General features: G+C 37.2%; 4 protein-coding genes across 4 annotated transcripts; all 4 read right to left on the bottom strand.

Moving 5' to 3' along the window:
• Positions 1 to 3,029: 3,029 nt before the first annotated feature.
• Positions 3,030 to 7,229, bottom strand: LOC116719374 (ecto-ADP-ribosyltransferase 5-like). Its single transcript, XM_032561871.1, has 3 exons — positions 6,209 to 7,229; positions 4,328 to 4,459; positions 3,030 to 4,228 (listed from the first exon to the last, which is right to left on the bottom strand). Exons 1-3 carry the CDS (start codon positions 6,344 to 6,346, stop codon positions 3,494 to 3,496), a joined length of 1,005 nt encoding a protein of 334 aa, XP_032417762.1. The 5' UTR covers positions 6,347 to 7,229; the 3' UTR covers positions 3,030 to 3,493.
• Positions 7,230 to 11,517: 4,288 nt separating this feature from the next.
• On the bottom strand, positions 11,518 to 15,247 carry LOC116719367 (uncharacterized). The gene is given in 5 exon segments (XM_032561866.1): positions 11,518 to 12,613; positions 13,530 to 13,633; positions 14,758 to 14,959; positions 14,961 to 15,150; positions 15,228 to 15,247. Coding segments are annotated over 5 exon segments (750 nt in total). The 3' UTR covers positions 11,518 to 12,379.
• Positions 15,248 to 15,325: 78 nt separating this feature from the next.
• On the bottom strand, positions 15,326 to 18,074 carry LOC116719375 (ecto-ADP-ribosyltransferase 5-like). The gene is made up of 3 exons (XM_032561872.1): positions 17,926 to 18,074; positions 16,939 to 17,033; positions 15,326 to 16,834 (listed from the first exon to the last, which is right to left on the bottom strand). The coding sequence occupies exons 2-3, from the start codon at positions 17,014 to 17,016 to the stop codon at positions 16,124 to 16,126; spliced, it is 789 nt and encodes a 262-aa protein (XP_032417763.1). The 5' UTR covers positions 17,017 to 17,033; positions 17,926 to 18,074; the 3' UTR covers positions 15,326 to 16,123.
• A 4,323-nt stretch (positions 18,075 to 22,397) lies between these two features.
• Positions 22,398 to 25,178, bottom strand: LOC116719307 (ecto-ADP-ribosyltransferase 5-like). Its single transcript, XM_032561793.1, has 3 exons — positions 24,997 to 25,178; positions 24,399 to 24,473; positions 22,398 to 24,297 (listed from the first exon to the last, which is right to left on the bottom strand). Exons 1-3 carry the CDS (start codon positions 25,111 to 25,113, stop codon positions 23,551 to 23,553), a joined length of 939 nt encoding a protein of 312 aa, XP_032417684.1. The 5' UTR covers positions 25,114 to 25,178; the 3' UTR covers positions 22,398 to 23,550.
• Positions 25,179 to 25,758: the final 580 nt, after the last annotated feature.

Genomic DNA, 25,758 nt, shown 5'->3' on the forward strand with positions numbered 1-25,758 from the left:
GATTAATGAAAATAATTTCCAACTCAGGTTTAACTCGACATCATTCACATGAGGAGAATTTCCACCACAGCAGTTTGTTACAATGTCTGAAATAAAAACCGGTCCAAAAGGTAATGTCCAAAATTTCAGGATAAAACAATAAGAATGAAGAATGTCAGTCAGTGGTCTCACACATAAGCAACTGTGTGTGAAGATGTGAGTGTTACATGCCTACCACACCGCAGGGTGCAGCAGGCCTCCAAATGGGAAAGAAGAAATCCGGTTCTTTCTCTAAGTCCAGGTGGGAAGGCTCGCCATCAAGGTCATGGGAGGAATCCACTTCGGGAACAATCCAGCAAAATAAAAATAAAAACCTGACCTGTCAACAGACAGGACCAGCAGAAATATAGGATTTTTATTAAGCTGTTCTAGCTTTAATCCTTAAGTCATGTTTTTGTAGACGTCATATCTGACATCAATTTGTTGTTAAATTACTCAAATTTACAATAACCAACTCTTTTTACCTCAATGCAGTATTTCACTGCATTTTCAATTCACTTTTTCTTCTAATCGTAAAATCCTTTTCCAAGCACAATAATAAAATATTACATTTTACCCGCACTCAGCAAAGGTTTACATTTGAATAATTAAATAAATCAAATAAAGGCTATTTTTTTAACAACAATGTGATAAACAGAACAAAAACCCAAATGAAAGGCTCAGAATATGCTCACCGATCTCAATGCGACACGTTTGGGACAACAATATAGTGGGACTCAGTCTGGATGCGTGGGGCACAAGGCATATTTTTTATGTTTTAACCTCAATAATATGAACTTGGTAAAGTAAAAATATTTTATAGTGTAGGCTTTACCTTCAGCTGAACGGAGAATAAGACGAACCAACTGCCAGAAAGAGCTAACGGTTCCTAACGGCAGAAAACTGAAGTTCAGTCTTTGTACTCAATAAACTATTTCCAGCCTAGAAGTTGGATGATCAACAGAAAATCTATTTACAAAAGGGTTCGTTTACAGTTCGTATATAATACTTTAACTGTCTCCATACATACTTTTACACTGCACAGCTCAGCAGTCTCATTACGTCGGATCTCTCCCGCACACCAACGGTGCTGCAGACCCGGGGGAGAAGGGCGAGAGTCACAACGGCAGTCTGCATTCTGATTGGTTCATATGCACTGGAAACTAAACTTCCTATTGGCTAGGTAGACTACCTAGCTTCCTTAACCTCTGTTTCTTAAAGAGGCATACCCACTTTATGTGGGTTACATTATAATGACTGTACATGATCTGTACTCATGAAACCTTGGTGGTAAGCCTTCCCCTGGTCCAACACTGTGAACCAGGAATTGCCCCCGAGGTTTTCTAAGATCTCCTGTATTTTAGGGATTGGATGACAGTCTGGGATTGTTTTTAAGTTCAACAGTCTGTAGTCTATGCACAAACGAAGACTTTTATCTTTCTTTCTCACACACACCACAGGAGATGAGTATGAGGAGTAGGATTTTTGGATCCAAGCTCTGTTAAGTAAATCCTGTATGTGTGTTTTTACTTCCTGGTAGAAGTGCTGGAGGGCGGACCTACTCTGTCTGGTTGGTAGCACCACTGACCAATGGCAGCTGTTTCTGACCCTTGGGCAAACCCCAATCAACATTATGCAACCAGCCAAGTGTCGTTCGGCCACACAGGGTAATACCATGGTCAGTTAAATTTTCAACTGACCACAATCTTACCCTTATCTTGGCATGGAATCTTAATCGGCTGCTCTCGGGTAGCTAGTCCTTCAGGCCATGGTGTCTCCTGGTTCCAGCACTAACTGTGAACCACATAAAGTTTCTTTTATGTCAGGTCAGGTGGCTTCATTCCACTTCTATCACTTTGCTATGTGAGATGATGACTGCTTGCCTACCCAGTGTGGACAGGCAAGCAGATTGGGCTAGCCTTCCAGGTTGTTGTTTTTTTTAAACACTGACAGGACAGCTCTTGCAGTTTTGTGTCCCACATCTAGTGCAGAACAGAGTTTCTGGACCATAAGACCTCCATCTTTCCTCAGAGCCAGTTCTTCAATTACATTGAAGCCAATGATGGGGCATTCAAGGCTACTGTTTGCAACCAGGATGGAAACCAGGACTGGTTTGTCTATCATTCCACATGCATTTTTTTGGGACAAGGTGAAATTAACTCCTATCCATCCTTCATATGGAATTTCTGTTCCATTTGCAGGAGAGAGATCCAGTACTCCTTCTTTAAGCAGTTCTTCCACTGGTCTCACTTTAACATCTGGAAGGTGTTTTCTTTTCCAGTCTGGTCCCACGATGGACACCTGAGATCCAGTGTCCCACAGCACTGTGGTATCAACACCACCTGTGGAGCCTTGGACTAAACACCTTTTACCAACCAGTTGAGCTGTTCTCTCTCTTTAAAAAAAACAAACACTGTTATTAATTGCAAATAATATTTATAGCAAGATATAGGTTGGGGGGGAAAAATAAATAAATAGAGAGAGAGAAATTTGTAATTGGACTCATGGTGCCAAAATGTCCAAAAATGGCACATTTGGAATGTTTGCCTGGAATTTTATCAACCAATACTTTTCTAAAATGTCTATCCTTATTTTTTTGGGGAATGAAATTTGGTCCAGTAAGTGGTCAGAACCTGCATTGTGAATTATTAGAGGTTCTGGGTTTCCACTGCATGCTTTTAAGAAAAATACACATTACATAATGTATTTTATTATTAGAATTAGTTATTTTTATTTTGTATTTTTTCACAAGTGAGCCATATGTATTTGTTCTGTTAAGTAAATCCTGTATGTGTGTTTTTACTTCCTGGTAGAAGTGCTGTGCTTTGTATTACAGTACTGTAATACAAATGTTTATTTTTAGACCTCTAGAGGATTCTCCGGAATATTACTTTTATTTTGATACCTGAACCAGTCAAATACACCTTGTAGTTTCTGAGATGTATGGAATTCTTTCTGGGGATGTTTTTTTTTCGAGAACTGTCCAAAAAATATACAAAAAAGAGGCTCTGTTCCCAAGAGGTTATTAATGAATCATTTGACATTATGTTTTTATTGATTTTGTTGCACTGTTGAAATTGCATACAGACATCACAAAGCTCAGTTTAGGAGGCCATTTGCTGTAACAAGCTGAGTCATAAAAAAGGCATAGTAGCACTGATTTGGTCTTACTTTTTATTGAAAAACAAAAAAAGCAGAGAAGAAAGTTAATGGTTGTAGAGCAAACCAATATTATCTGTCCTTATTGAAATTCAGCTTAACAATTTAAACACATTCAGAATCTTACGTAGGTATTCACACTCACTGTTGTATATTTGTTATCATAATATCTAATTACTTCACTGTGTGAAACTGATTAGGCTCATTTTCTTGGAAGAAAATATCAAATTATGTCGACATCGGCAGAGTTATTTTTATTTCTAGAATGTTTCAATTAAATCTTTGTAGATGGTCACTGTCTCAAAGAGCAGAATTTTTATTTCTTGTTGAAAAAAGCACAGTTTAAATTGGAACTTGTTTTTGTGCTCTGAAGTTTGTAGACAACCTTACAAGGAAGTTTGTTGTGCTCAGAGCTTTTCTTTATTTCTGTTACTTTAAAAACCTCGTAAGGAGGGACCAGGACTTCATTTTCTTTTGGAAACGCAGAGTATTCTGAGATGTTTGCTCCAAAACATGTGGTGATTTCAAAGCATGACTGGGTACCAAACTCTTCATCAGGATAGTCACCCATCGAACTGGAGGAAAAAGCGCCAAGACGAATCTGTTTGTTGAGAACATTTTTGCTGAATTCACATTTTGTTCTCCGGAAAACAGTGACACAATTTTCTGCTTTGGGTTTGATGGTGCGCAGGAACATGGTGAGGTAGAAGTGCAGAGTGTGATACGGGAATTTGGTTTTGTACACAGACTTTTGTGTTCGGACTGCTTTGTTGAATTCACTGTATAAAGGTGGTTCTTCAAGGGTGTACGCATGAGCAGCCATGATTTGTTCTTTCATCAGTGGTGGGTTATTTTTCTCCCATTCTCTCTTGTAGTATTCCTCTGCTTTATTCCAGGCCCCTGTGAAGTTTGTATCTTTGTTTTTCTCATTTTGTAAAACATCTTTCTCTATTTTGTCCTTCATCTTCTCTTCACATTTGTCGTACATGTCATCAACAGAGTCTGGAGCCATATTTAGCGGGATTGGAGGATGTCTGAGGTCTTGAATTTTCTGCCCACATTAAACAGAAAAAAAATAAAAATATTATTTATTAGTCATGTTTATGTTCTGGATGTAAGGTTGTGCAACAATTAAACAAATATCCCTCACCTGAATTATCCACCTTCCAAACAGGCACCCAAGAGAGGATCCAAATAACATGAACATAGCCACCAAAATGACCAACCTTGCCATCTTGACTCGGCAGACATCTCTGAAAACCAGCCAAAAAAATGTGGACAGCTGTAGGTGAGAGAAACAGGGGTAATGTATTAGAAGACATCATTGAGAATATATAAAGATCAAATAGTCTTAAAAAGGCAAATGCAATACAAGCAATTAAAATTAAAATAAATGTATTTTTGCACTTCAGTTAATTGTTAATAAAATAATCGGCCAGTGAATCTTAAGACGTGTTATACTGGTCATATTTCTGATAAATAATGCGTAAGCATATTTGTATGCTGAACTAACTGCTAGTAACTAATTACTCTTATTGTAATTCCAGTATTTATTGCATGAAGTTTTTTTTTTAAGACCTGTGTGTTTGGCATGTGGCGTTGCTCACATTTCTACAGTTGTTTTAACTAGTCTGCTGTCTATGCGCACGTACACATGCACATTTAAAAAAAAAATTCTACTCTGTTGCAAATTGCTTTGGATTGTAGTGAAATATTTTAGAGTTTTGTGCCTGCATGCTGCGATTGCCTGTCACTTAGCTGCTGTTAGACCAAAATTTCCCCACTATGGGACAATAAAGAATATTTCTAATCTACTTCATTAAGTTCCAAGCGCAGTTAAAGAGTCAAGCTCGTGCCAGACCACGCATTGAGCAAGCGTGTATAAGACAAACACACATGCCACACATTTTGCTTTGTTCACAAAGACATTTCAATCAATAAATCAATCACTTTTATTTGTAAATCACATTTTAGCAACAAGGCAGTTCAAAGTGCTTATAAAAACACAAAAAATACAAAGTTATAGAACACAAGGTCGATAATTGTCAAGTGCAATCGTTACACATGTTTAGTTCATTTATAATGAACTAAACAGCTGGTTTTTTAGCCTTGACTTAAAGGATCTCAGTGTTTCTGCAGTATTTTGCAGTTTTCTGGCAGTTTGTTCCAGATTTGTGGTGCATAGAAGTTTGTATTTCTATCATGTTTAGTTCTGGTTCTGGGGATGCAGAGCAGAACCAGAACCAGAAGACCTGAGAGGTCTGGAAGGTTAATACAACAACAGCAGGTCTTTAATGTATTGTGGTGCTAAACCGTTCAGTGATTTGTAAACTAACAACAGTATTTTAAAGTCTATTCTTTGAGCTACAGGGAGCCAGTGGAGGGACTTTAAAACTGGTGTTATGTGCTCTATCTTCCTGGTTTTAGTGAGAACGCGAGCAGCAGCATTCTGGAACAGCTGCAGCTGTTTCATTGATTTTTTTAGGCAGACCTGTGAAGACGCTGTTGCAGTAATCAATGCGACTGAAGATAAACGCATGGATGAGTTTCTGTAGAGTTGACAGAGTTGTAGGTTGACATTAGAGTCTTGATTAGACATTAGCCCTTTAATTCTATTCCTTCCACATATGGGCTCCAAAAGTGCAAATACGAATTAAAATCCTATTTATTTTTTCCAGAACATCTTGATTTCTGTGATCCTGGTGAACTTAACCCATGACAATTTTCAGAGTCTAGCTGCTGCAAAGTCAGATCAGATTAAATAAAAATTAATTGATGCTTCTCCTTCTAGATTGCAGCTCCATCCATTCAATGGGATATAACCATCAAAAAGTATATTATGTGTAGCTACACGTGGATTATGTGTATTGCAAAATTATGTATTAAGTAGACAGTATTCTCACACAAAAATATAATTTAAAGTAGTCGCGTTCAATCCCTGTCCTTTAGGATCCTTGTCCTTTCGGTTCAGTTTCCCCATTCCAAACCCATCGTTCAATAGCAGAACTAGAACTGAGAAAAGTATGCATACCTCTTTAGCTGTGGCGACTGGTGCAGGAACAACAGACTGGAAGAGTGATGGAGCAAATGGCTGAAGCAGAGGCAGAAAAGGACTGGAGAAACTAATATATGACCAAGTTTTAAATGGATCATATTTTTGCATTTGCATAAAATTTCCAAAATTTTGCAAGTTACGTTTAGATTTGCTTTTTAATCTAAGCGATAATAAAAGTCCACGTCAATGCAGCAAACGGTGTAATCTTTTAGCACCAACTAACACCAAGCTGTCAGAAACTTCTGGAAATGACACGTCATCTTTCTAATCAGTCATAAATTTGAACCAAAATATCATCTGGACAAGTTTTTCCACTTTATTTGTCTAATATACGAAGCAGTTCCCACTGGTTAGCAGCAGTAGTTCATGTGAACAGTTAATAATAACAGACAGTTTTCCAGAAGTTATCATCCAAATGGTAATAGAGAAATCACTTATTAAACTAGACATGTCAAAACAGTCTGTACTCAGTAAATTGCGGCACAATAATGATCTTTAAATATTGTCAGCACGGAACATGATAGCCTGTCATATTTAGAAGGTCATCAGGGGTCAAGATATAATAGAGTATAAACCCTTGCAGGTTCATATTCAGCAAACAATGAAGTGATTAAAAACTAACATTATACTGACCTGGTGTATATAACAGAAGCACAGTGTCCCCACAAACCATGTTAAAGTCCTTGCAAACCTTTTGCCAGTCTACACAACAAACTCACACACATTTAAACTAGTTTGATTCAGTCCCTGTTCTTACAGACTGCTATCCTGCATGTCACGTTTCCCTGTTCAACACCCAGTTGATACAGTGGTAGATCTACCTGCTCACTATTTTATCAAGTTTTGTAAAACCCTTTAATCATCTAATCATTAAAATAACATGTTGGGCCACACATACACATAAAACATGCAGGATGGTGTCCCTAAAGCATCAGGATTGGCTTAACCTAGTAGCGCTTCACTCTGTAACAGTTAATGTTAAAATGACCTCAAAAAAAAAGAAAAGAAAAAAGTATACATATCTCTTTAGTTGTGGTGACAGTTACAGGAACAGTGGACTGGCAGTATGATGAAGCAAATGGCTGAAGCAGATGCAGAAAAGGACTGGAGAAATGAACGTATGACCAAGCTTTAAACAGATAACGTTTTTTGCATTTGCATATAATTTCCAAAACTTTGCAAGTTAGTTTTAGATTTGCTCTTTTTTCAATGAGTGCTAAAGGTTCATGTCAACGCAGCAAACAGTGTAACCTTTTAGCCCCAGCTAACACCAAGCTGTCAGAAACTTCTGGAAATGGCACGTCATCTTTCTAATTAGTCATAATTTTATATACAGGTCAGACCAAACGTTTGGACACACCTTTTAATTCAATGGGTTTTCTTTATTTTCATGACTATTTATAAGGCAAGAAATCCCACTTATTAACCTGACAGGGCTCACCTATGAAGTGAAAACCATTTCAGGTGACTACCTCTTGAAGCTCATCAAGAAAATGCAAAGTGTGTGCAAAGCAGTAATCACAGCAAAAGGTTGCTACTTTGAAGAAACTAGAATATAAGGGGTATTTTCAGTTGTTCTACATTTTTTTGTTTAGTGCATATTTCCACATGTTATTCATAGTTTTGATGCCTTCAGTGTGAATCTACAATGTCAATAGTCATGAAAATAAAGGAAACTTATTGAATTAAAAGGTGTGTCCAAACTTTTGGTCTGTACTATATATATATATATATATATATATATACATATATACACATATCCTTTCCACTTAGTTTCTAACTTGCAGCACAAGAATATTGGTCCAACTACAACCGCGCCACCTAGCGGTCACAGCCATTACAGCAAGTACTGCTTTTCATCACGATGTACAGCACAGTTTACACCTGTAGATCTGATCACTGAGGGGAGAGCTGCTGCTCAGCTGAGCTGCACATTCTGTTTCACATTCAGAAACTAGCAAGAAACTTTGCAGAGTTTTCTTTCAAACAAGCTAGTTAGCAAGAATTTTAATGCTGTTGTTACCTATTTTACATTCATTGCTAGTCAGTTAATGCCAGGAATAAACCCAGTCCTCTTTCATTTCTGGTCAGAAGTTGGACTCAGTGTCGTTTTCCACATATTTGAAATGAATCTTTATTGTCACAACAGAAAGAGCAAAGAATCAGGGAGGAGACATTAGAGGAGAGGCCAGCAGCAGGACGATGAGGCAAGTTCTTCTCAGGTAACGAGGGATTATATTTGATAAGGAGAAGGAAAGGGAAGTCTGAGTTATGGCAAAAAAAAACCCTTAAAAAATTAGCAAGTTGACAACAAAGTTTGAGAAAGACTCGGCAAAATCAGTTATTTTAGTCGACAACAGTCACAGAAAAACATCACAGCTTGTCTCCATTACTATTTGAATAGTAAATATATTAACTGTTCACATGAACTACTGCTGCTGATCAGTGGGGACTGCTCTGTATATGAGACAATAAAAGTGGAAAAACTTGTGCAGATGATATTTTGGTTAAAATTTATGACTGATTAGTAAGATATGTTATTTTGCTGCGTTGACATAAACGAGGCTTTTATGTCCCATCCTGACAATATTTTAAGATCATCATTGTGTTGTCATTCATGAGATTCATGTTGGACCCAAACTGCACCATCTCACCCTAAACTCAGCACCAAGCAGCCATCAGTCCACAAGTACAGAGTGGGCAGGAAATCATTAAATGAATACTACTTTTCTTTTTTTTTTGGCAAAGTTTCGACTAGATTTAACTATTTAACCTTTAACCCTCCCGCAGTCTTAGCGCGACGCTCAGGAAGAGCACAACCGATGTTATGGTCGGTCAACAGGGTGACCCGTCAGCCCTTCAGTTCACAAAACCACAAAAAGGACCTATTAGTTTACAACTGTTTGGTATGAAGTGACAATTCAAACACTGAAGAAATTACTTTTGCTATTAAGTTACCAGCAGTATTTGTTTTTCTTCTTTTTTAGAGCTACCTATATAAACACCCTGCTGCTCCCTAATATTAACAATCAAGCCTTTAGTGACATCCCTAACTTTATTCCAAATGCATAATTGGACATGCAGATACCATTTTTGGATTTGTAAACCAACCAGTTGGTTTCCTAAGGCCTGTATCATGTTATTATTTTTATGCTACTTTTATGATGTTTACAGAAACGTCTGCAAGGTAATAGCTTGACATGACAAGAGTACATCAACACAGAGAGGAAGTGAAGCAGTTTCTCACGCTTAGTCGTTTATCTTATTTGGTGGTGTACTTCCCACATCTTCTTCTGTGAAAACCTCTAAAGAGCGATTGACAAAGAGGGGAGGGAAATGTTACCAAATCAACCAGATCAAGTTGAGACTTTTTGAACATGTAAGATACATTAGTTTAAAAGATTGCAGTTTAATTATGTTCTCAGAAGACATCCATCATAATAATTCATAAACACCCTTTATCTCAAATTCATTAACGGTCATGAACCAACAACTTGTTCCCATTATTCCACTGATGATTTGGAAAAAGCGAAACATGAGCCTGGTAGTTAAAAGCTACATTCAGGATCTTCTAAATTACACCTTTTCAAATTGACCTATCGGATGACTTCATCAAATGTGGCACATTAGTGGATATGAGCATCACTTGGAGGAAGAGGAAAACAACAGAATGTCCTTCTGAGACAGCGCTCTGCAAAAAGGAGAACATGAAAGTCTCAACACAGAAGTGTGTTGACGCGAAGTTGCATTTGACCTAACCCTAACCTCTAACCCACCAACAAGAGCAAATTATCTGGCACAGCTCTTGCAGAATAAAACACAGTTTATATGTACATGGTTCATACAGTATATTGTTGATAGTACACACACACATTTCTCTTCAAAATTCTCTTCAAACTCATACATTTATTCACACCAATATCCTTTCTCCATGACTGGCCTCACACATAGTTGCTTTTTATATGTTAACCATGAATCTGCAGATCAGCAGAAGAGCTTTTAGTCAACATACCACTTCCTGCTTCTCATAAGACCCCTGCAGACCACTTCCTAAGGAGTTCAGACATGCAGAACCACAAATTAGTAAATTAAAACTGAGTATAGATTCTGTGTAAAGAGACATTTAAGGACCAATTATTATTAGACTAAAAGCAACCCCAAAATTTAGATATATTTGATCTTTAAAGTAGAAATATCATGCTTTAAATCCTTCACTTTTATTCAATTCAGGTCAATATAAAGAGGAACAGCAATACTTTGGTCTGACTTTGTAACTTAAAGTCTTGAAATTGGGCGTCTGTCTCTTTGAGGAACTCTTCAGGAAGTCATCACCACATCACTCCTTTCCTAGCTGAAGCTGTGCACTGACTCTTGATCGTTCTTCTTTAGGTCCAAGAAAACCTAATTCAGTTGCTTCCATTCACCTGAAGAAAGGAAAGGCACATCTATACAATCATTTATTTTATCTTTTCAGTTCTTGAATGGGTTCATGGCAGGCCAAGATTGGCTGCTTTTAATCTGGAAAGAAGCAGGACGACTTTGACCACTAGGTGGCGGGGTTGTTTCTTGATTTCTGTGCTTGTGCTGCAAGTTAGAAACTAAGTAAACGCTGCTGGACCTGAACTGCATCATCTCAACCCCAACTTAGTCAGAAGAAAGATGGAGCCATCGGTCCACAATCCAGGAATTTATTGAATGAATAATATTAGAATTAAAATAATGAGTAAAACTGCTTTTTGTGAACAGTTACCTGAGATGCTATGATTTATCTCATAACAACTGATCTGAATTCATCAGAGGATTTGTTTTGTAAACATGGCAGATTTCTGATGAGACTTATGACCATTTTTAAATGTACACAGATATTAAATAAAAGGGAACCCAACCTGGAACCTTGGGGTTCTCCATGTGTGAGTTTTGTCAGCTCTGATGGATAGTTACCTATTGACATCTACTGACGTGAAGAAGTCTCTGTTCTTTAGCCAAGACTAGAACCAGTCAAGTTCTGTAGAAAGTCTGACCCAGATCTCCAGTTGTTAAAAAAAACCCAGTGGAGTCTAGGTACCGTGGTGAACACGGAAACGTTTGGACATTTGATATGCAAAGCAACATGTTTTTATTATTATTATTATTATTATTATTATTATTATTATTATTATTATTATTTTATTTCACAATTCAAACATTCATACTGTAGATCAGTTTTGTGCTTGATCTGTTTTGAGAGTATTTCAAGAATATTTTCTGAACAACATTATTTTATCTGAACACAGACGCAGCAAGGCTCAGGTGTTCCAATATAATGTTTATTAAAACAGAAAAAATCAATCAGGAAATATAGCAGATGAACAAAATAAATGATCACAACCATCAAACATTTAACTATTTTAAAGACACTTAAAAGTTATTTTAAATAGCAATAATTCACAACAGATATCGTCTCACATAAGACAAAAGGGTCAAATTCATGTCCAATCACACAGAATATATTCTGGTTCAAATCAAAATCTTATCCATCTAAAACAGTCCAATCATACAGATTCAAATCCAGCTTCATATGCATATGCAGTTCACAATTCAAATTTTTATACATTTAAATGCAGATTATCTTTTCATTGTAGTCACATAAAAAAATTACAATCTAAAGCAGCCCAGCTAATTATATGAATAAGGCTTCTGCCCACCAGCCCTGGTCTACACTGCTTTATACATAAAGCAGAAGTTCATAAGCTAAACTTATATGAAAACATAACCTTTACCAACCTCCCAACTGCGTGTGAAGAGTAAATATTTGTAGATCATCATCATTTAAGTATTATATATTTAAAAAGCCATGTCTGATTCTGTGTACAGTCATCACCAAGCTCAGTTTGAGAAGCAAAGAGAGGAGAAAGTTAATGGTTGTAGTTCAAATTAATGTGCACTTATGTGAATTAACATTTCAATGTTGCCTGTCATTTAATTTCAGCTTTACAATTTAGACAATTTTTTCAAAAATTTTTTTACACAGTAGTGCTTATAGGTGTACACACTCACTGTTATATATTTGTTATCATATCTAATTGTTAAACAGAACTGAGTAGCCAATTTTCTTAAAAAAATCTCAAATCATGTCCAGATTTGCAGTTACTTTTATTTCTAGACTGTTCAGTTAAAACCATGAGGAGGTTTCTTCTCGATCAGATCACAGTTTAAATTGGACAGAGGATTGTTTGTGCTCTGAAGTTTGTAGACAACCTCACAAGGAAGTTTGTTGTGCTTTGAGCGTTCCTTTATATCTGTTACTCTAAAAACTTCGTACGGAGGGAGCAAACAGTGTAACCTTTTAGCACCAGCTAACACCAAGCTGTCAGAAACTTCTGGAAATGACACGTCATCGTTCTAATTAGTCATAATTTTATATACAGTACAGACCAAACGTTTGGACACACCTTTTAATTCAATGAGTTTCCTTTATTTTCATGACTATTTATAAGGCAAGAAATCCCACTTATTAACCTGTCAGGGCACACCTATGAAGTGAAAACCATTTCAGGTGACTACCTCTTGAAGCTCATCAAGAAAATGCAGAGTGTGTGCAAAGCAGTAATCACAGCAAAAGGTTGCTACTTTGAAGAAACTAGAATATAAGGGGTATTTTCAGTTGTTTTACACTTTTTTGTTTAGTGCATATTTCCACATGTGTTATTCATAGTTTTGATGCCTTCAGTGTGAATCTACAATGTCAATAGTCATGAAAATAAAGGAAACTCATTGAATTAAAAGGTGTGTCCAAACTTTTGGTCTGTACTGTACATATGTAAACAGATATTCTGTCTCCCACCTGTCCAGAAAAGTTCCATTTTCTGTCTTTCTTTTCGCCATTTTTTGGTAGGTAACACAGTGACAGCTGTAGTTTCAGGTCTCAGTGTGGTTTGGGGGAGAGACACGGGGATGCGGGGTGCGCCGGGGCTTTCAACCGAAGGAGTGTGCAAGAAAACGGATCACCACCTTCCTAATACATCCATGTCCGCTACCAGAAGTGCTACTGACACAGAGGAGGATGCGTGTCTGCCTCTGTCCTGATTGACGTGCCAAAAAACAGCAGAGCAGTATGGGATTTGTAGTATAAGCGGTGAATGCGGCATCACATCGTTGCTACCATATAATACCGGCGGGCTGGCTCTAATATTAATTTGAAATTGCCTCGTGGGCCAAATATAATTACACTGCGGGCCAAATTTGGCCCGCGGGCCAGAGTTTGACACCTATGTCTTAGACGGAGATGTTGTGAGAAGACTGGACCAAGTTTGGAGACCACAGTTGGACCATAAACATGGAGCAAAACAGTCTTAAGTTCATAGGTGGTTGGTCTCATGGTTTTGCGGAGATACTCTAGGGCTTCAGCGATGGCTCTGCCTCCTTTCTCAATAGGGAGAAGGTGCGAAATAAATTTGCATTCAGCATACAGATATAACCAGAAGCGTTTACATATTAAAAACCAGAACATGCTTAAATTATAAAACAAACACATCCAGAAAAGTGCATGCATTTTTGTGAGATTTATTAAAACAGAATAGTCAAACAGGAAATATAACAGTAGTAGAGAAAAATTAATACCAGCTATGAAATATTTTCTTTTGTCTTTTTTTAGATTGTTGGTTCAGTTCAGTAAATGTATATAGAACCATTTCACAATAAATATCTAATATAAAATAGTCAAATGTATTCATTATCACATCCTACTTGTCCAATACAATTCAGTCAGATTCAGATTCAGTTACACATTCAGTCCAGTTCAAATGAAATTGCAGTTTAAAATATTCAAATACAGATTATTATTTTATGGCAGTTGTTAATATTTTTTCTCTCAAACAGAAACAACTATTTGCTTAGAGCAGTCAGGTTAGTATCTTCAGCAAGCAGGAAGTGACAGTGGGAAGGAATGATCTGCTTTCAGCAATATATTGAGTTTCTAAGTGCCAAAATATAATAAATACAGAAATCATTATTATTATTAGATTATTTATGAATGTCATAGATAACATGGAAGCAGAATTATATAAATGAATGTATCAACAATTAATTAAATATCAGGAATTTAATCAAAACATTATTTTTTTATAATTAATTGTGAAATTGTTCAGTCAAGGTTAGCAATTAATATATGTTGCAAACAATTTAAGTAATAATTATATGACTTCTTTATTTTGTGCATGTTTGGACTTCCATAAAACAAATCTCAGTCTGCCTTTATGGGTAGTGACAAAGAAAAGCACAGCTGCATGGGTTTAGGATTACTTTGAATTAGAAAAGGAAAGTGAACATAAAGTTAATAATTGTAAGACTAACAAATATTTGATGTCCCTTTTATAAAATTTGTTTTACTTTTGAAACTGTTTCCTAATGTGAATTATTCAGTCTTGTATGTTTCTTATGATTATATTTACGGTAATAACTTATAAAACTAAAATTGGGCAGACTATACTTGACTTATGTCTAACTTTGCACAATGCTGCTTTTTGGGGGGACATTTCATCACAAACCTGACTTGGTGAGAGCACAGTTTAAACCGGAACGTAGGTTTTTTGTGCTCTTCAGTTTGTAGACAACCTTGCATGGAAGGTTGTCTACAAACTGAATCCCAGATCTTTTCTGTATGTCTGTTACCTTAAAAACCTCATACGGAGGGATCAGGACCTCCTTTTCCCATCCAAACATAGAGAACTTTGAGATGCGTGCTCCAAAAGCAGGTGATAATCTCAAAACATGATTGGTCGCCAAAATGAGGAGAAGGATAACCACCCTCTGAGCTGGAGGCAAAGCCACCGAAGCGAATCTCTCTGTTGATCTCGGTTTCAAATTTGCAGTTGGTTCTCCGATAAGTCTTGACACACTCTGGTGCATTGCGCTTAACACCATATTTTCTAATGTCCCTCCTTAAAAAACAACACGTTTCATTTTTCTGGTATTTAATGCAACAAATTTGAAGAGACAAGCAAAAAAGTATCCGTACCTGAGATGCATAAAGTCCATTTGTATTGGTGAAGGCTGACACGGAAATTCTTTAATGAAAGGGTAGAGAAAACTGCTAAGAAATGATAAAGATCGATCTTTGTCTTTAAATGTTTTATTTAAAGCGTCTGACTCTGGGAGTCAGAGAAGCAGAGCCCCAAAATGAAGTTGTACATAAACCTTAATATGCTTCACAGTTAGTCACATCCTGTCTTTACACACGCACGTATAGGAAATGACATACCAAAGGGGAAATATTCAGCCCCTTTTAGAAACAGAAAATAAAACTCGATGCATAGAAGTACACATAAGCGGAAACCTGCTTGCTCTGTGGTTTTCACCCACTTGATCTGATCTATTAAGTGATCCTGCTTGATGCGCTGTCTTAAAACACTGTTTGTATGCATAAACCTGCAAAGGAAATGAAACAGACACATCTATAAAAATAAGAATGCAGACATATGTATCTGCATTCTCTCTGCTGGGCAGGTAAATCATTTTCATTGACCTTAAAAGAATATATACTTTTTTTTTATTTGTTACTCATGTTTATACCAGCAGATGGTGCTAGTGCATAAAACATGTTCCTCTGAAAATGCAGTGAAATCTAGGCTGACTGTGTATTTTGTGTATTCCTTTTCATATCTAAACTGAAAGAAGTGGGAAGTTTATGATTGTAACACAAATGAATGTGCTCTTCAAATATTTTATGTCCCTTGTATAAAATTAGTTTTACACTGAAAACTGTTTCCTAATTTAAAGTTTTACATAAAAAGGCCTGTAAAGGTGAGTATTTACTTTTATGTTTGAAACAATAGTCATTTGTTATCATATCAGACATAAGTGTGAAAAACTAAAATTGGGCACAGTGCTGCTTGTATTTATTGGGACATTTCATCACAAACCTGACTTGGTGAGAGCACAGTTTAAACTGGAACGTGGTTTTCTTGTGCTCTTCAGTTTGTAGACAACCTGGCAGGGAAGGAAATTATTCCAAGATCTTTTCTGTATGTCTGTTACCTTAAAAACCTCATACGGAGGGATCAGGACCTCGTTTTCCGATTCAAACATAGAGAACTTTGAGATGCGTGCTCCAAAGCAGGTGGTAATCTCAAAACATGATTGGTCGCCAAAATAAGGAGAAGGATAACCACCTTCTGAGCTGGAGGTAAAGCCGCCGAAGCGAATCTCTCTGTTGATCTTGGTTTCAAATTTGCAGTTGGTTCTCCGATAAGTCTTGACACACTGTGGTGCATTGTGCTTAAGGGAGCGTAGGGCCATGGTGAGGTAGAAGTGTAGTGCATGATATTGAAATTTGGTTTTGTACCCAGATTTTTGTGTTCGGACTGCCTTATTGAACTCAACGTATAGTGGTGGATTTGCCAAGGTATAAGCATGAATAGCCATGATTTGTTTTTTCTTCCACCATGAGGTGGTGCTTGCCCATTTATTGTTGTAGTATTTTTGTGCTACACGCCAAGCATCTCTAAATTCACCCTTTTTCTCCTTATTTAGCAACCTGGCCACTTTTTTTCTCATCTGATTTTCGCAGCCGTAGTACATGTCGTCAACAGAGTTTGGAGCTAAATCCAGTGGGAATGAGCAAATCTAAACAGGAAACAAAGGAAACATGTTACTCATTATTAATATTTATTCTATCCATATGTGCATTTGCACTTATTAAAACAATCCCCAAAATAATGCACCCTAACCTTCTTTTGTGGTGCCGGAGCCCCAATGCAACATCCGAATGATAGCAGAACCACTGTCGAAACTGCTAGCATTGCCATCTTGTGTCAGCAGACAACTAGAAAGCATGACAAAAAAAGAGCTTTTTGTTTAACAACATGTTAAAGATTTCTCTATGTATCAGTCAGTCTTAGTAAGAAATAAAAAATTAAAAAATGAGCGGAAATAGCTGGAGCCTGGGACTTTGGTTTGTGACCTGAAACTGTTTTCAAGCTCCTCCAAAACTCTGTGAAGTTGCTCTGCTGTAGCTAATCCTCCATCTTCTTTCTATAGATGAGCTTCCCATATCTGAACTAAGATTCTGTTAAGACCAGCATATATAGAGTTATAATAATCCAAGCAAAAGATATGACTTACTTTCAAAAAGTCCTTTGTTTGAATGTAGGACCTCAGTTAACTAAAAAAAAGCTCTTCTTTTTGTTTTTGATCATATTAAGAAGAACTGTCAAAGACCATGCCACGGTTTTTGTTTATGGATAGAGTATGAATTTTAAAATCTACAGTTCACTTTACTTATTTTTGAACAGTGGCTGAGGGTTGCACTTTTTGTTTAAAATTTTCAAAAGTTGATGGTGGCTGGCTGTAGCTGATAGCTAAGGGGTCAGAGGATAATGTACCCATAGATTCATAGTATCATAAAGATTTGCATTAGGAAATCTTAATAGGTTTATAAGTAAAAAAATAAAAAAGAGCAGGTATGAACAGACACAAACATCTTAAACAATATTTTCAAGAATTATGCTATCTGTAATTATGTTAAAATTTCTCCTCTACTTTGAATTTACCAAACTGGTACAAGACTTTTTCTATTGGGTTACAACTTTTCATCATATTCTTGATCCATCAGTTTTAACACCATATTTCCTAACATCCTTCCTTTAAAAAAAACATTTATTTATTGTGGTATTTAATGCAACATATTTGAAGAAACCAACAAAAAACATCTGTACCTGAGATGTAGAAAATGCTTCTGTATGGATGAAGGACCCCTGAAAAAAATGTGTTTTTGCCAAAACACAAATTAAAGCTTAAAAAAGAATGTTAAAAAGTGATCAAAAATAAGGAAAAGTACAAAATTCAAAAGTTTTGAAGGACTAAACTCAAGAGACTCTCTTCTCTCGGTATCATTTAGGGTTTTATACAGAAAAAAGAAGGAGGAGTTCTCAAGCTGATGATTTCCACACAATACCAAACATAGAAGTCTCTTGTCAGTAAAGGAACAATATCACGTAGTTTTCCCTTTGCAAATTTCAATATCACCATTCTTTTCTGGCAGGTTGAAACCTTTGGAGGTTGTGGCTTCTTACTAGATGCTAATTTTAATCATTACAATCATTACAAGTTTTGAGAAGAAAGATATGAACTCCTGCTTTCAAAATAAAAATGTAAGAAAAAGTATTAAATGTTTTGAGAACAAAAGATGTGAAATCCTGCTTTCAGGTTGAAGATGTGTGCTCTTGGATTATGGCAGGATAATTCCTCCATATTGGTCCACTCTTTGCAGCTAGAACAGCTTCAACTCTTCTTCCATTTTTCCATTTGTGAGGTCACACACGAGAAGGCCTGGCTCTCAGTCTCCGCTCTAATTCATCCCAACGGTGTTCTGTTGGATTGAGGTCAGGACTCTGTGCAGGCCAGTCAAGTTCATCCGCACCAGACTCTGCCAGCTTCATGGATGTCTTCATGGACATTGCTTTGTGCTCTGATGCACAGTCATGTTGGAAGAGGAAGGGCCCAGCCTCGAACTGTTCCCACAAAGTCTGGAGCATGGAATCGTCTGAAATGACTTGGTATGCTGAAACATTCAGAGTTCCTTTCACTGGAAGTAAAGGTTCAAGCCCAGCTCCTGAAAAATAACCCCACACCACCCCACCAAACTTTACACTCGGCACGGTGCAGTCAGACAAGAACCGTTGTCCTGGCAACCGCCAAACCCAGACTGGTCAATGAGACTGCCAGATGGAGAAGCTCGATTCATCACTCCAGAGAACGCAACTCCACTGCTCTAGAGTCCAGTGGCAGCGTGCTTTACACCACTGCATCCGACGCTTGGCATTGCAGTTTATGATGTATGGTTTGGATGCAGCTGGTCACCATGGAAACCCAGTCCATGAAGCTCTGTGGATTGTTCTTGAGCTGAAGGCCACATGAAGCTTGAAGGTGTGTAGTGATTGAGTCTGCAGAAAGTTGCTCTTTCCTCTTCGCACTACGTGCTTCACCATCCACTGACCTCGCTCTGTCAGTTTCCTTGGCATAACCACTTTATGGCTGACTTGCTGCCATTTCCAAACACTTCCATTTTCTTCTGATACAATATTTAGCAGCGAGAAAATGTCACGACTGGATTTGTTGCACAGGTGGCATCCAATCACAGTTCCACACTGAAATTCACTGAGCTCTTTAGAGCGAGCCATTCTTTCACAGATGTTTGTAAAAACAGTCAACATGCCTACATGCCTCATTTTATGCACCTGTGGCCTTGAAAAACATGGGGACACCTGATTCTGATCATTTGGATGGGTGAGCAAATACTCTTGGCAATATAGTTTAGCACTGAATGGACATGAATCTTCGTAAAACGAAACCAATAGTAATAAAGGTAAATAGTAATAGAAGTTGTAGAGTGTCCCTTTTGTTTTGGTAAGGCAGTAAAGGTCCATGACCCCAAGCAAGTTCAAAGTCAGTGTGCTGGTTAATCATGACTGACATACTTTTAGATGATGATGTCAAACTCATTGTCTAAAAGATAAGAAGGGACTTGTCATTCTTGCTGCTTGTTTTTCCACAAACTTCTGCTTCAACAAAACCCAACAGTTTTCTTCTTAAAAAGGTCAGACAAATAAAGTAAAACAGAAGTTTAAACTTTATTTGCTTTCAGGAAAAAGAGAAGATTCAGAGTGATACAATTACTTTTGGTATAGAGTCACCAGAACAAGTAAAATAAAACAAAAACAGAATACAACAGAGTTTAAAACTACATAGCTGTAGTAGTACTGATGTACAGAGTCATCAGAATTAAACTTGTTAATTTTTCAAATACATAATTGGATCTGTAAACCAGCCAGTTTGTTAGGTAGCATGCATCATTATTATTTCATGCTGCTTCTGTGGCGTGTACACAAACTTGTGCAGGACATTGACAAAGCATGACAAACATACAGAAGCACAAAGAGGAAGGGAAAACTTCTCTCACCCTCAGTCATCTATCTAATCTGCTACTTCATGTTGCTTTTGGCAATTTACCATCAGCATCTTCTTCTGTGGAAGCCTCTAAGCACTTATCGCCAAAGGTGAGGGATACATCACCAGACAGATAAAGTTGAGACTCTGTGGACTCTCTGACCTTCTGAGCCTGTTTTATCCTGTTTGGGGGCAACAGAAAGGCTGGAAGGCCTGGTTGCACCTCAGGGTCTCCTGGAGTGGAACCAGGGTCTCCTGACCCTGAAGTGGAACCAAAATACTCAATGCAACCTATGGGGGAATTTGACTGCCAGAAGTTGAGAGCTCACGTTTTACAATCTGAAATATTGCGGCTCAAGGAGTACCGTCGCCTAACAACCGTTCCAGCCAATAGAATGGCAGTTTTCCACACGGTGCAGTTAATAAAACACATCTCCTCTTCTGTTGATGGGTAGAAAACAACTCCAACTTTCTGCTCCTTCCTCCATGTCATGACATGTTTACAAAAGAATAATCAGTTGTTTTTGTCAAACTAATGGTTTCCCAACTGAATAAAACTTACAACAAAGATTATGGCCATTTCACCTGCGATCGTTTGTCATGTAAGCGCAAAACTGATAGCATATTTATGTTCTTTAAAATCAACACCAGCATAACCCGTCTTAAACATCTGTTCAGATCCTGATCTGTGATCATCTTGACCTATTGAATGACTTCATTTAGATTTAAGTATATTTGATCTTTAAAGTGGACATATCATGCTTTAAATTCTTCTTCAGTTCAGGTCAATATAAAGAGGAACAGCAATACTTTGGTCTGACTTTGTAACTTAAAGCCTTGAAATTGGGCATCTGTCTCTTTGAGGAACTCTTCAGGAAGTCATCACCACATCACTCCTTTCCTAGCTGAAGCTGAAGCTGTGCACTGACTCTTGGTCGTTCTTCTTTAGGTCCAAAAGATTAACAATCAGTCGGTGTCCAGTCATGGCACTTGGTTGATCACGTACGCTGTCTATTGGGCCGCGTCCACTTATATTATGGTGTAAATAGTGTTGAAAATCAGGACATGTTGTAACGACTTTGACCACTAGGTTGCAGGGTTGTTTCTTGATTTCTGTGCTTGTGCTGCAAGTTAGAAACTAAGTGAACGCTGCTGGACCTGAACTGCATCATCTCACCCCCAACTTAGTCAGAAGAAAGATGGAGCCATCGGTCCACAATCCAGGAATTTATTGAGTGAATAATATTAGAATTAAAATAATGAGTAAAACTGCTTTTTGTGAACAGTTACCTGAGATGCTATGATTTATCTCATAACAACTGATCTGAATTCATCAGAGGATTTGTTTTGTAAACATGGCAGATTTCTGATGAGAGTTATGTGTACATTTTTAAATGTACACAGATATTAAATAAAGGGAACCCAACATGGAACCTTGGGGTTCTCCATGTGTGAGTTTTGTCAGCTCTGATGGATAGTTACCTATTGACATCTACTGACGTGAAGAAGTATCTGTTCTTTAGCCAAGACTAGAACCAGTCAAGTTCTGTAGAAAGTCTGACCCAGATCTCCAGTTGTTAAAAAAAAACCCAGTGGAGTCTCGGTACCGTGGTGAACACGGAAACGTTTGGACATTTGATATGCAAAGCAACATGTTTTTATTAATGAAGCCTAGGCGCAAATTCAAACTGGAAGACTCTTTTATCCCCACCGGGACCCGTTAATTGAAGCGACCTGCCCACAATCGTCGACCTATCAACGCCGGACCAAGCCACGTCATGTCCAATCATCGACCAAGTCCCAGCTGATAAGGACCTTCATTCATGGTGTCCTTCGCTCTCCAGCCGAGCTCAACCCACCACCACCCCTTCTCCTCCATTCGCCCGGTCCTGAGGCCCGCACCCTTCTTCAACCTCCACCACCAGTGCCGGGCCCTGGGGGATGACGTTCCTAACAGCATCGGGGATGCTCATCTGAAGCCTATCGCTAACGCTGCGATAACCGTTATCCCCAGCCGGGGCCCGAGCGCCAAAGACTTTAAATTCTGTTTGTCAATAAACTCTTCTAATTGTCTTCTTATCTCCGTCTGAGTCTCTCCAGATTGAATTATTATTATTATTATTTTATTTCACAATCCAAACATTCATACTGTAGATCAGTTTTGTGTTTGATCTTTTTTGAGAGTATTTCAAGAATATTTTCTGAACAACATTATTTTATCTGAACACAGACGCAGCAAGGCTCAGGTGTTCCAATATAATGTTTATTAAAACAGAAAAAATCAATCAGGAAATATAGCAGATGAACAAAATAAATGATCACAACCATCAAACATTTAACTATTTTAAAGACACTTAAAAGTTATTTTAAATAGCAATAATTCACAACAGATATCGTCTCACATAAGACAAAAGGGTCAAATTCATGTCCAATCACACAGAATATATTCTGGTTCAAATCAAAATCTTATCCATCTAAAACAGTCCAATCATACAGATTCAAATCCAGCTTCATATGCATATGCAGTTCACAATTCAAATTTTAATATATTTAAATGCAGATGATCGTTTCATTGTAGTCACATAAAAATATTACAATCTAAAGCAGTCCAGCTAATTATTATGAGTTTTTGACTTTGCAGCAAATGAACATCTTGATCAAGCATGTGGCGACAGTAAGAAGGAATGACTCACTTTAAACACACTCTCTGTAAATTAATGAGTTTCAAAGTGACAAAACATAGTAAAAGCGATGGATTTTTTTTTTTATTTGCCTGTGTCTTCTGAATTGTTTAGTTTCCTTACTCACATAAACTATAAAATATTTTTAACAGTTACTACGGCTTGTTAAAAAGATATCTGATTGGTTTACAATAATAATATTCTTGCCATTTGAATTTGATGTCAGGAAAAATACATTGATTTGATTTGGCCTGCAACCAAAACATTATGAAATATCGACTTAAATGCACTATATTTTGTTGGTATATGAAAACATAACCTTTACCAACCTCCCAACTGCGTGTGAAGACTAAATATTTGTAGATCATCATCATTTAAGTATTATATATTTAAAAAGCCATGTCTGATTCTGTGTACAGTCATCACCAAGCTCAGTTTGAGAAGCAAAGAGAGGAGAAAGTTAATGGTTGTAGTTCAAATTAATGTGCACTTATGTGAATTAACATTTCAATGTTGCCTGTCATTTAATTTCAGCTTTACAATTTAGACAATTTTTTCATAAATTTTTTTACACAGTAGTGCTTGTAGGTGTACACACTCACTGTTGTATATTTGTTATCATATCTAATTGTTAAACAAAACTGAGTAGCCAATTTTCTTTAAAAAAATCTCAAATCATGTCCAGATTTGCTGTTACTTTTATTTCTAGACTGTTCAGTTAAAACCATGAGGACGTTTTTTCTCGATCAGATCACAGTTTAATTTGGACAGAGGATTGTTTGTGCTCTGAAGTTTGTAGACAACCTCACAAGGAAGTTCACTGTGCTTTGAGCGTTCCTTTATATCTGTTACTCTAAAAACTTCGTACGGAGGGATCAGGACTTCACTTTCTTCTGGAAACTCAGAGAACTTTGAGATGTTTGCTCCAAAACATGTGAAGATCTCAAAGCATGACTGGGTACCAAACTCTTCATCAGGATAGTCACCCATCGAACTGGAGGAAAAAGCGCCAAGACGAATCTCTTTGTTGAGAACATCTTTGCTGAATTTGCAGTTTGTTCTCCGGAAAACAGTGACACAATTTCCTGCATTAAGTTTGATGGTGCGCAGGGCCATGGTGAGGTAGAAGTGCAGAGTGTGATACAGGAATTTGGTTTTGTACACAGACTTTTGTGTTCGGACTGCGTTGTTGAATTCACTGTATAAAGGTGGTTCATCAAGGGTGTACGCATGAGCAGCCATGATTTGTTCTTTCATCAGTGGCGGGTTATTCTCCCATTCTCTCTTGTAGTATTCCTCAGCTTTATTCCAGGCCTCTGTGAAGTTCTTATCTTTGTTTTTCTCATTTTGTAAAAAGTCTGTCTCTATTTTTTCCTTCATCTTCTCTTCACATCTGTCGTACATGTCATCAACAGAGTCTGGAGCCATATCTAGTGAGAATGGAGGACAATCTTGACTTTCCTGCCCACATTAAACAGAAAAACAAAATAAAAATATTATTTATTAGTCATGTTTATGTTCTGAATGTAAGGTTGTGCAGCAATTAAACAAATATCCCTCACCTGCTTTTCAGATGCATGCCCAAGACCAAGACCAAGCAATATGAGCGCAACCACCGAAATTATCACCACGTTGACCTTGTAGATGAGAGAAAGAGAGGTAATGTATTAAAAGACATTATTGAGAATATATGAAGATTAAATAGTCTTAAAAAGGCAAATGCAATACAAGCAATTAAAATTAAATATATTTTTGCACTTCAGTTAATTCCTAATAAAATAATCGGCCAGTGAATCTTAAGACGTGTTATACTGGTCATATTTCTGATAAATAATGCGTAAGCATATTTGTATGCTGAACTAACTGCTAGTAACTAATTACTCTTATTGTAATTCAAGTATTTATTGCATTAAGGGTTTTTTTTAAGACCTGTGTGTTTGGCATGTGGCGTAGCTCACATTTCTACAATTGTTTTAACTAGTCTTCTGTCTTTTAATGCGCAAGTACACATGCACATTTTGAAAATAAATTCTACTCTGTTGCAAATTGCTTTGGATTGTAGTGAAATATTTAATTGCTGTGTGCTTTCTTGGCTTTATTCCAGGCCTGTTTGAAGTCCTTCTTTTTGTTTGTGTCATTTAGTAAAAAGTCTGTCTTTACTTTTGTCTCCATGTCTTCTTCGTCAAACAGAGTTTGGAGCCTTATCTGATTTGATTGGGCTATCCGGCAAAGTCTTACATTCCTGCCAAAATTAAGCGAAAACAAAAAGAAACACATTACAGATTACTAGTGTTTATGTTCAGCATGTGTGAATCTACAACATTTAAATAAACAAGTAAAATTTTTCTCACCTTCTTCAACTTCGACTTCTTAACTCAGCAGACAACTCTGAAAACAAGCAAGAAAAAAATGTTTGGTCCGCGTAACTTTAATGTGCCAATGTAGTTTTTCCCTTAAATTAGGTGCTGCCACCAACAAAGCTGTGGTACCTCAGCTTTTAAAGCAGATCTATGAATAATTAAGCTGAGCGCTGGTTGAAGTTTATGGGTTATATTAATGTTCAACCAGATATCAGGGCTGAAATAAGATCAGGACACAAAAAACACAGTTTGAACTCAATCCTGAACTAGGCAGGAAGTCAGTATAGAGAGGCCAGCATAGATGTAATGTGATCAAAAGCACTAATTTGTAGAAAATTACATGCAGATGCATTTCCCCCCCCTTGCAGATGTTGAACTGAAGACTTAAAATATCAGTATACAGAGTTACACAATTCTAAGCATGATCCAATAGAAGAATAAATTAAGTGATGGTGGACTAGGAGGAAGTGGGGTAACATGAACATATTTGATCAGAACCGATTCACCATTCTTTGGACATATACATGAACACAGTTTTTGTTTTTACTGCACTAACCGTTGA

This window comes from Xiphophorus hellerii, chromosome 5 (assembly GCF_003331165.1).
Source record: "Xiphophorus hellerii strain 12219 chromosome 5, Xiphophorus_hellerii-4.1, whole genome shotgun sequence".
Classification (NCBI taxonomy): domain Eukaryota; kingdom Metazoa; phylum Chordata; class Actinopteri; order Cyprinodontiformes; family Poeciliidae; genus Xiphophorus; species Xiphophorus hellerii.

What these genes read in the sequence shown, in the direction of transcription:
- LOC116719307 (XM_032561793.1), bottom strand. Translation starts at nt 25,113, where the DNA reads ATGTGTTTCTTTTTGTTTTCGCTTAATTTTGGCAGGAATGTAAGACTT. An exon ending in AAGAAGACATGGAGACAAAA is followed by an intron (nt 24,474 to 24,996) that starts GTAAAGACAGAC and finishes CTCATCTACAAG; the next exon opens with GTCAACGTGGTGATAATTTC. An exon ending in GGCATGCATCTGAAAAGCAG is followed by an intron (nt 24,298 to 24,398) that starts GTGAGGGATATT and finishes TAATGTGGGCAG; the next exon opens with GAAAGTCAAGATTGTCCTCC.
- LOC116719374 (XM_032561871.1), bottom strand. Translation starts at nt 6,346, where the DNA reads ATGCAAATGCAAAAATATGATCCATTTAAAACTTGGTCATATATTAGT. An exon ending in CAGTCGCCACAGCTAAAGAG is followed by an intron (nt 4,460 to 6,208) that starts GTATGCATACTT and finishes TCTCACCTACAG; the next exon opens with CTGTCCACATTTTTTTGGCT. An exon ending in TTGGAAGGTGGATAATTCAG is followed by an intron (nt 4,229 to 4,327) that starts GTGAGGGATATT and finishes TAATGTGGGCAG; the next exon opens with AAAATTCAAGACCTCAGACA.
- LOC116719375 (XM_032561872.1), bottom strand. Translation starts at nt 17,016, where the DNA reads ATGGCAATGCTAGCAGTTTCGACAGTGGTTCTGCTATCATTCGGATGT. An exon ending in CTCCGGCACCACAAAAGAAG is followed by an intron (nt 16,835 to 16,938) that starts GTTAGGGTGCAT and finishes TTTCCTGTTTAG; the next exon opens with ATTTGCTCATTCCCACTGGA.